This window comes from Zootoca vivipara, chromosome 7 (genome assembly GCF_965207765.1).
Source record: "Zootoca vivipara chromosome 7, rZooViv2.hap1.1, whole genome shotgun sequence".
Taxonomy (NCBI): domain Eukaryota; kingdom Metazoa; phylum Chordata; class Lepidosauria; order Squamata; family Lacertidae; genus Zootoca; species Zootoca vivipara.
Window position 1 is genome coordinate 351,332 of NC_142590.1, and position 10,547 is coordinate 361,878.

At 45.5% G+C, this 10,547-nt stretch overlaps 1 protein-coding gene across 1 annotated transcript; it reads left to right on the top strand.

Moving 5' to 3' along the window:
• The first annotated feature begins 4,282 nt into the window (after positions 1–4,282).
• On the top strand, positions 4,283–10,176 carry FASLG (Fas ligand). Its single transcript, XM_035102107.3, has 4 exons — positions 4,283–4,702; positions 4,849–4,894; positions 6,218–6,271; positions 9,334–10,176. The coding sequence occupies exons 1-4, from the start codon at positions 4,394–4,396 to the stop codon at positions 9,726–9,728; spliced, it is 804 nt and encodes a 267-aa protein (XP_034957998.1). The 5' UTR covers positions 4,283–4,393; the 3' UTR covers positions 9,729–10,176.
• Positions 10,177–10,547: the final 371 nt, after the last annotated feature.

Below are 10,547 nucleotides of genomic sequence, written 5' to 3' on the forward strand. Positions count from 1 at the left end.
AATTGTTCCACTTCTCATGGAACTCCTGAAGCACACAGACCCAACCACAAAGTGCTGTAGGCAGAAGAAACTCAGTCTTTCCAGAGGGCAACCAGCCTTGCTCAGCTTGGTGTGTTTGGCACGTCACTGGTGGGCGTAACTTGCCTTTGTGGAAGGCATACGCCTCACTCACTGGGTTTGAGACGGACCATGTTTTTGAGAGAGGTGGTTTGAAAGGGATTGCCACTCATCCCACAGTTGCCTCTGCAAAAATTACATTTGCATGCTCTGCTAGCATCCTCCTTGATCAGAGATGACAGATAATTGTGGTTGCATTTCTCTGTCCACTTTCAGCGACAATTGCATACCTGACTCTAGTCCTAGTCAATATGTAGAGTGAGAAAGGGGGGGGGAATTATTCTTATATACCCTACAAACCTTGTAATAATCCTGCTTTCGCTGCACCATTCTGGCTGGAGGGATAAAGGATAGTAATCCGTGCACCAGATTTTGATGGGGATCTGTGCTTGTATAGCACCATGATTATGCTGTTATAAACCCAGCATTGGGGCATCTTCTCTAACCCAAGGACCAAAAACAGCAAACCGCGCTGGCAGAGTGTTGGGCATCAGCAGGGCATTGTTGAGCCACTATACATTCCCTCGGAGCTCACTCCAGCAATGGTGTAATGTTGTTTTATGATATTTTTAAAAGAAGCCCATGGAGAGCCAAAGCAACACGACCTCCCATCTATTTCTGCTTTTCCTGCACAGCCACAAGGGAGGGTAGAGTCTGGCATAAGCCACTGTTAGAGCAGGGAACAGACCCAGGCCACCTTGCCCCATCCCTGATCTCTGAGCCTGCAAAGAGGCGTCTGCAGACACACAGCTTCACACCCTCAGGCTTTCAGCTGGCGTGGAGCACCCAGAGCTGCACTCGGATGTTCTGCTAATGCAGAAGTGGGGAACTTCATTCAGCATTCCTTCCTGAGCAACCTTCCAAGACCACATATCAGCGGTGGTTGGGGCCAACAGCTCCTTTCAGTTCTTCTTCTAGGTAAAGGTAAAGGGACCCCTGACTGAAGTCCAGTTGCGGATGACTCTGGGGTTGCGGTGCTCATCTTGCTTTACTGGCCGAGGGAGCCGGTGTACAGCTTCCGAGTCACGTGGCCAAAATCTGGCGAACCAGAGCAGCGCATGGAAACGCCATTTACCTTTCCGTTTACCTATTTATCTACTTGCACTTTGACGTGCTTTCAAACTGCTAGGTTGGCAGGAGCTGGGACTGAGCAACGGAACCGCTGACCTTCTGATTGGCAAGCCCTAGGCTCTGTGGTTTAACCCACAGCGCCACCCGCGTCCCCTCTTCTTGTTCTTATTCATTCATTCATTTATTACATTTGTATGCTACCCTATGCCTGCAGGTCTCAGGGTGGTTTACAAAGGTCCACTTCATTACCGCCTTATGGAAACACATCATTCAGTCCAAGGCCTGGCCCAGCCCAGCCTCAAAGCAGCCCATGGGTTCCTGCTATTCACAGAGCTCTGGCAGGAAACCTATAGCATGAGAGGATCTCCAGCAACATGTTAACCACAGGCAGGAAACATGCATCTCAGGCTTTGCAGCATGTGGTGACATGAGACATGAGTCTCCTCTGTAGAGAAGGTCGAGCCTGCAAGTGGGGGAGGGACTTGGTGGTGGGAAACAAAGTCAAGATAGCCAGCATCTTCTCAGAACTCTGAATGCCTATCCTGCCATCCTACCAGCTCCTGTTTTAAGAACTTGCCCCTTTGCTGATGCTGTTCAATAAAAGTTTGGGCTGTTCTAGCAGCACCCGCCATCCTCCTTGGTGCTCATCTTGCCGAGCAGGAAACACCACCAAAGCATTCTTGACATATGCCTGTCAAGCCTCTGCTTAAAGACCTCCAAAGAAGGAGACTCCACCACACTCCTTGGCAGCAAATTCCACTGCCGAACAGCTCTTACTGTCAGGAAGTTCTTCCTAATGTTTAGGTGGAATCTTCTTTCTTGTAGTTTGGATCCATTCCTCCGTGTCCGCTTCTCTGGAGCAGCAGAAAACAACCTTTCTCCCTCCTCTATATGACATCCTTTGATATATTTGAACATGGCTATCATATCACCCCTTAACCTTCTCTTCTCCAGGCTAAACATACCCAGCTCCCTAAGCTGTTCCTCATAAGGCATCGTTTCCAGGCCTTTGACCATTTTGGTTGCCCTCTTCTGGACACGTTCCAGCTTGTCAGTATCCTTCTTGAACTGTGGTGCCCAGAACTGGACACAGTACTCCAGGTGAGGTCTGACCAGAGCGGAATACAGTGGTACTATTACTTCCCTTGATCTAGATGCTATATTCCTATTGATGCAGCCCAGAATTGCATTGGCTTTTTTAGCTGCTGCATCACACTGTTGACTCATGTCAAGTTTGTGGTCTACCAAGACTCCTAGATCCTTTTCACATGTACTGCTCTCAAGCCAGGTGTCACCCATCCTGTATTTGTGCCTTTCGGGTTTTTTTGTCCAAGTGTAGTACTTTACATTTCTCCTTGTTAAAATTCATCTTGTTTGCCTTGGCCCAGTTGCCTAATCTGTTAAGGTCATTTTGAAGTGTGATCCTGTCCTCTGGGGTATTAGCCACCCCTCCCAATTTGGTGTCATCTGCAAACTTGCTCAGGATGCCCTCAAGCCCATCATCCAAGTCATTGATAAAGATGTTGAATAAGACTGGGCCCAAGACAGAACCCTGTGGCACCCCACTAGTCACTACTCTCCAGGATGAAGAGGAGCCATTGATGAGCACCCTTTGGGTTCGGTCAGTCAGCCAGTTACAAATCCACTGAATGGTAGCATTGTCTAGCCCGCATTTTACCAGCTTCTTTACAAGAGTATCATGGGGCACCTTGTCAAAGGCCTTGCTGAAATCAAGATAGGCTACATCCACAGCATTCTCTTAATGGAATGTGGCCTGGTCCTACCTGCTCCCTTCTGTGCCTCCGATGTGATGGTCACTGGCCAGCCTTTGCTCACACAAGCACTTCTCTCCAGTTTGCTATCTCAGCATGCTGACCTATTGGGAGCCTCACAGCCTGGTTTGTGCTAACTCTCCCCATTGTGAAATGTGTTCTCCCAGGAGAGCTTGAACCCTTTTCCAGGGAGGCCACAGCCTCTTCATGCATGTTCCCTGCTTCAAGGGAGTTATGGCTGGCAGAGGTGCATTGCTGAGGTTGCCTGTCAAGAGGGTGGCGGTGGGGGGGGGCATAGCTGGGGGTCGATGGAGACGTGGATTCCTGGAACTTGTGCTGGCTGTGTGTCTGTAGGCTGCACCAGATGGGAGTCCATGGTGCTTGTGTCTAAGAGGAAGTGTTTTCTGTATATGGTGGTGTTTTGTGTCATGGAAGTGGATGGTCATTGTTGGAGTGGCCACCAGTGTTGCCATCCGTGCTGGGGGTCCACTTGATCGTTTCCTGTGTTATTTCCACATTACAGTGGTGTTGTTTTTCTGACATCTTTGCTGCTAAGAGCGTAGATGATCCCAACAAGAGTGTGGTGGCGTTACACTAAGATAAGCAGCCGCCAATGTATTAGGCACTTCAGCAAAAAAATCAAAAGCATTCAGGCTCTCACTAGAGCAACTAAGAAAACAGCTGGATATGACGAAAGTTGTTGCCTCTCCCATGAATCATCATGTAATGCAAAAGTCAGGGGGTGTTCCCTTATCAACTTCTAGGAGACATCAAAGAGACGAGAAAGGCCTAGATGTGGTTTGGTTTTTAATAAGTAAGTAGAAGCAAACAAATGGCAAGAGGAAGCTCATTTCATATTTGCACTTTGGAGGTCAGAAGTAAATAAAGAGGCTTCTCAAAGAGGAGGAGAACCCAGAAGGAGCAAAGAGGATGGGAAGGATTGCAGTCTTGGCTTCCAAAATAAATAAATCAGGCTGCCAGGAAAGCAGCCAGATCAAAGAGGAAAATGCAGGCAGCAGAAGTCTGAAGAAACATTCAAGTTTTAAAGTGGGAAACCAAAAACTACCAAGTAAGAGACAAAATTTGAACAAAAAATGAATAGGAAGCAAAACTGTATTTTGCTTTTTGCTCAAAAGGTCCATGTTTACAGTGTTTGTCTCTGAATGCATCTCATGTTTGGGTACACTTTGCACGAGGACCGTTCCTGCTCCCTGCTCCGCTCTGCTCCGCTCTGCTCTGCGCAGGCAGACCTCAGGTATCTTGCATCTAAGCAGTGGGTGGAAGCTCTGCTCTCTGAGGTTTTCTGGTGTCAGCCCAAGAGGCTTCTCAGTGGTGGGTGCAGGTGACGTCTGGGGACCCAGCACAGGAAGAGAACCCTTCTCTGACGCAGCATCTGAGCTTGGCTGGCGGGAGCAAGTGAGGAATCCAGACACATGGCTCTGCCTGCCATGCAGCAGAACCAGCACTGCATTTATCCCCAGGTCTTCTGGACAAGCAGCAGCGGAGTTTCTAGCTCTGAGTGTGCCCCTTCAGGACTTTGTCCCATCAGGTTTGGGCCCCATCAGGACATTCACCCTGCTCTGCCTGTGCCAGAGACCCAAAGGAAGAAGCAGAACAGAAAAGATGGCATATGCCTCTGTTTCCTGGTGGTTTCTCTGCTGACCCTTCTGGCCCTCACTGGGGTTGGGCTTGCAATGTTTCAGATCTTCCATCTGCAGCAGGAACTAGATGCTCTGAGAGAGGTAAATGGAGGCACAGAAATGGCACTTGGGGGAAGGGCACCCAGGGACCCTGGATTGGCAGCTCCTGAAGGTGGGGCCCTCAAGTGAAAAGGGACACAGGGTTTTTTTTATTCCCAAGTGTGAACGTCTGCCTTTTACATCCACAGCTTTCCTGCTCCGGGCAGGTGCCTCAATCTCCTGAGATGCTCAAAGGTGAGAAGTCCTTGTCCAGGGATGGTGGGGGAGAGAGAGGGGGGGAGAGGAGAGCCAAACGGGTGGTGGTGCCTGGGCTGCTCTGCCTGCATTTGCAGTTCTTCTAAAGTTTTTTTCATCTGTAATCACAACTGCCTATTTCTAGAGCTTGCTGTTCTTGCCACTGACTTAAAGAAACTTGGGCCACTTTGGATATCTCGGCTCATTACCTGAACAGTGACATGTTGAATGAAATGGCTGCCTTGAAGTACCAGTCCATGCTAGGTGCAGGGGGACTTTTCTCTGTCTGTTATTTCTGGATCCCCAGAGCTTTTGCTGCTTTGGGGATTTCTGGATAGGGCTGCATCGGGCCGATGATAAAGAGAGTGATTATAGCACACTTGAGAGTCATTTCTCTTACTGTCTGGCATATAATATTTTGATACAGAACTGTTTGTTGCTGTTCACACGCTTTTAAACAGAAATGTATTGTTTTCAAAATGGTTTCATCAGAAAAATCTGTGGTCTGCTAGTGGTGCTGGGTGCCATCAGCCTGAATTGGAAGTCCAGCTCTTGTGTTATGGGAGGTGGAGAGCATTCAGCTCTAGGGAGATGGGGACTTCTTTCAAGCAGCTAAGACCTGCAGGTGGCTGCATTTAAAGGCACTGCGAGAAAGCCCTCGGGGATCCACAATGGATTTGGAGATGTGCCCTTGTCCCAAACCAATTTGAAAACAGAGCTGAGAAGTTTGAGGAAAACATTGGGCATGACCAATGTAACCTGTTGCTTCTGTGCTGATTCTGCCTGTAAGGATCTCCGGGTGTTTGCTGGGAAACAGATTAGTCCTGGGTTGGGGGAGCAGCCAAGACTAGAATAAGATACAGTATTTGAAAATCAGTTTGGGATGCCTCGTGGGAGGAGACTCAGGAATAATATCAATAAGCTTAGAAGACAAGTTCCAAAACTCTAAGTTCTAGTACAGTCCTAGCTGGCTGTGTGGGAAACAGCACCCAGTCCATAAACTGGGCTGCTGAGGGAAATGAAATGTTAAGCACTCATCCTGCACCTCAAGGGCACAACTGCCTCTGAAAGATAAGCACAGGGCCACAGATCCTGCTTTAGTTTAGCACTTGTAGATCCCATTGATTTCAGTGCCAAAGGCCTGGGGGGTAAAGCCTATGGCACTCAGTGGCATAATTCTCGTTGAAATGGATGTGACCAAAATGTGCTTAACTTTGGCCTCTCAATTTCTTTAGAGCTGACCTCAATGCTTCCCCTTTCCATTTCTTCTCTCTGTTGGAAAGGTATAATGTGTTCCTTGCCCTCTTCTCTATTGCAATGTAGGATTTCTGAATGGAACAGCGGAAAAGAAAGTCAAGAGGAGAGCACACTTGACAGGTGGGCAGCAAATAATCCTGCAAACAGTGAGGGCAAAAAAAGCTGTAGCTGAGGAAACCAAAGAACTGGCTGAATTGTACTTGGAAAACTGATTTTCATAACCAAATCAGATACTTTGCAGTCTCTCAAAACTAATGGGAAAGGATGTGCTGTGGAACAGGTCAGGGAAAGTGCCTGACTTAACCCTTTTTGCCACTTCTCCCCTTGAATTTCCCCCCATCTTGGGCTGGGCAAAATGTCTGGAAAAAGGACTACAGAGGGAGAAGTGGGAGGTGCTTAAGCATTCCTCTTTGCACCAAATCACACATTTCCCTCCCACTGCTTTTGAGATGTTTGGAAGAGATAAGATTCTCTGGCTCTGGGCTGATGTCCTCATCCAGATGAGAGCACTTCTTTTTTTTTATATAATAATATTTTATTAATTTTTCCAAAAAAGGTATACAAAAAACTAAAGACAAAAAATAGAAAAAAGAAAAAACAATACAAAAACAAATACATATAAAACATGAAATCTTATCTCCCCTCACATTGTATATTGGGACCTCCTCGGGTTCCCCTCCCTGTGGTTCTTAAGTACATTTATAATTAGCAAATTCTATTTCAGAAATTATTCACCTTATAAAAATTTCTTCTTTTCCCTTTAAAATATCATGTTCACATATTCCACAGTTTGTTTACAACTTAATTTCTAATCTAAAAAGTTACTTTAGCATATTTTTTTAAATACAGTTTAAAATCTTTCCAGTCTTCCTCCATCGCTTCCTCTCCCTGGTTGTGGATTCTTCCGGTCATCTCCGCCAGCTCCATAAATTTGATCATCTTCATATGCCAATCATCAATTGTTGGTAGTGTTTGTAGTTTCCAGTTCTTAGCAATCAATAATCTAGCAGCTGTTGTAGCATACAGAAAGAAAAATACCTTTTTCTTTGGGATCTCCTTCCCAACAATGCCCAATAGAAATGCTTCTGGTTTCTTAACAAATGTGTTTTTCAACACTTTCTTGAGTTCATTATAAATCTTATTCCAGAAGTCACTTACTATTGGACATGTCCACCACATATGGTAGAAAGAACCTTCTTCTTTTTTACATCTCCAACATTTATTGTCATTGTTATGATATATCTTTGCTAATTTTACTGGTGTAAGATACCATCTATACATCATTTTCATTACATTTTCTCTTAATAAGCTACACGCAGTAAATTTAATGTTCTCTTTCTACAGTTTTTCCCATTCTTCAATCATAATATTATGTCCAACATCTTTTGCCCACAAAATCATAACATTTTTTGTTTGTTCATCTTTCGTATGCCACTCAAGCAACAGTTTATACATTCTGGAAAGTATTTTCGTCTTTGGTTCTAACAATTCTGTTTCCACCTTTGACTTTTCTGTTTGAAAACCAACTAGTCTATCCAATTTGAATACTTCATTTATCTGGTGGTATTGGAGCCAATCATCTAATTTACTTTTCAACTCCTCATAAGTTTTTAACTTAAATTGGTCTCCTTCTTCAATCAACAAATCTCTATATTTCAACCAACTGGTCTCCATATTGATCCTTTTGCGAGCCTTGGCCTCTAAAGGTGAAATCCAATTAGGTGTTTTCCTTTCTAACAAATCTTTATATCTGGCCCAAACTTTATACAATGATTTTCTGATTATATGACTTTTAAAGCCTCTGTGGGCCTTAACTTTATCGTACCAGATATATGCATGCCAACCATAAACATTGTCATAACCTTCTAAATCTAAGATATCTGTATTTTCCAACAAAAACCAATCTTTCAACCAGCAAAAGGCAGCTGCTTCATAATAAATTTTCAGATCAGGCAGGGAAAAGCCTCCTCTTTGTTTATCATCTGTTAATATCTTATGTTTAATTCTAGGTTTCTTCCCTTGCCATATAAATTTTGAGAGCACCTTTTGCCATTCTTTAAAACAATCCAACTTTTCAATTATTGGCAATGATTGAAACAGATACAACATCTTTGGCAAAACATTCATCTTAACAGTAGCTATACGGCCCAACAGAGACAATTTCAGTTTGGTTCAGCTTTCTAAATCATTTTTAACTTCATTCCATAATTTAACATAATTATCTTTGAAAAGGTTCAAGTTCTTAGAAGTCATATTAACACCAAGGTACTTCACTTTCTTAACAAAAGATAAACCAGTTGCTTCTTGTAGTTTCTCTCTTTCTTCAATATTCAAGTTTTTATCTAATACTTTGGTTTTTGATTTATTCAATTTAAAACCTGCTACCCTTCCGAACTCTTGAATTACTTCCAGAGCCCTTTGAATACTGGACTCTGGATCTTGCAAAGTCAAAACAAGATCATCCGCAAAGGCTTTAAGTTTATATTGTTTGTTCCCTACAGTCACTCTTTTTATTTCCTGATCCTTCCTAATCCTATCGAGCAAGACTTCCAGGACCGATATAAAAAGTAAGGAGGAGAGGGGACACCCTTGTCTTGTACCTTTCTCAATTCTAATTTCTTCTGAAACCATATTGTTTACAATTATTTTAGCTTTTTGCTCGGAATAGATCGCATTTACTCCATTCAGGAAACTCTGGCCCATCCCCATTTTTTCTAAATTTCTTTTTAGAAACAGCCAAGAAATATTGTCAAAAGCCTTCTCTGCATCTATAAACATCAAAATGGCTTTCTTATTTATTTTCTGCTCCAGCATCTCCAAAATATCCACGCAGATGAGAGCACTTCTCTGGGGGGCAGAGAAGGCATGCTGAAGCTCTGGCATATTGGCAGGTAGAGAAATGGAGACTTGAAGGGAGCCCCACCTTTTTTGCATTTTGTCTTGCGAGAGTAGCAAGCTGACAGGTTCAAGGTTCTCAGTCAGCGGTGAGAACAACTGACATCCACACTGCAAAGAGCAAACCAGCAAATGGCATTGGAGTCCACATTCTTCAGTGCTCTTCAGATTAGACATAAAGGTCATTTTGCTAAGTTCAAAGATATTAGGAAACTTTGCACTATAGTGGGGTCTGAGAAAACTGCTTGTTGTCTTCTTCTTTTCACCATGACATTCCATGTTTCTAGGCAAAGCAAACCAGCGATCGCTCCCACTGGAATGGGAGAGCACCTATGGGCATGCCTTCACTTCTGGTGTTCAGTATGAAAACAGGGGTTTGGTGATCGATGAAGCTGGCCTCTACTTCGTGTACTCCAAAGTGTTCTTCCGAGGTGGGGCCTGCACCCCCCAGCCTCTTGACCATGTGGTTTTCAAAAGAAACCCATCTTATCCCGATATCCAGGTGCTGATGGAGGACCGAAAGATGAGCTACTGTGTGGCCAGGCACATGTGGGGCAGGAGCAGCTATTTGGGTGCTTTGTTCAACCTTTCCAGGCAGGACAGCCTGTATGTGAGTGTCTCAGAAGTCACACTGGTGAATCCTGAGGAGTCAAAAACCTTCTTTGGCTTATATATGCTTTAGGGGTGGGTGGAAGACTAGCATTCATCGAATATGCTATGTGAAAATTATGAGCAACATGAAAATTATCTGGAACAGCTTATGGACTACAAACGTTGCTTCTCTAGGAAGCCCATCGGACTCCATGACTTCACTTTTTACGCTGAGATGTTCAAAGAAGACCTGAAGTGGATCTCCACAGATTCAAACTGAGGTCGACTTTTCCTCCTGGATTCCTTCAGAGACAAAACAGCCACGAACCACACATGACTTGCTTTGCCAAAGGGTGCCAGGAAGTCCTCCATTTGGGCAAAGCAGGGATTTTGTGGCATAAAAACCTGTCCCTATTGACCAAATGTAGCAGTCAAATTTGGATCCATATTTGAAGAGATGTTCTTTGATTGTGTGGCAGCTGAGGTGTGAAGGGAACAGAAACAAGGGCGTACCCACCACGGGGCAAGTTAGGGCAGCTGCCCTACTCTAGAAGCAGGGCTGGTGGGCAGAGCCGGAGCACAGCCCGGCGGAGCGCGAGTTCGCCATTCCCGCCGCGCCGCGCCGCACCCTCCCTCCAGCTCCCCGGCGCGCCCTCAGGCAAGGCCAAGCGCGGCGGGGAACCAGGGAGCGCGGCGCGGTGGGCGGGAACGCCGAACTCGCGCTCCGCTGGGCTGGGCTCCGCCTCCGCCCACCAGCCCTGCTGCTAGGGAGGGGCACAGCCCGGCGGAGCGCGAGTTCGCCGTTCCCGCCCACTTTGTGGCCCCTCCCCTTCCGTGCCTTGGCCCCTCCCCTTGCCCCCCCTAGTTTTGATCCTGGGTACGCCCATGAACAGAAATGTTTTCGGTTAGT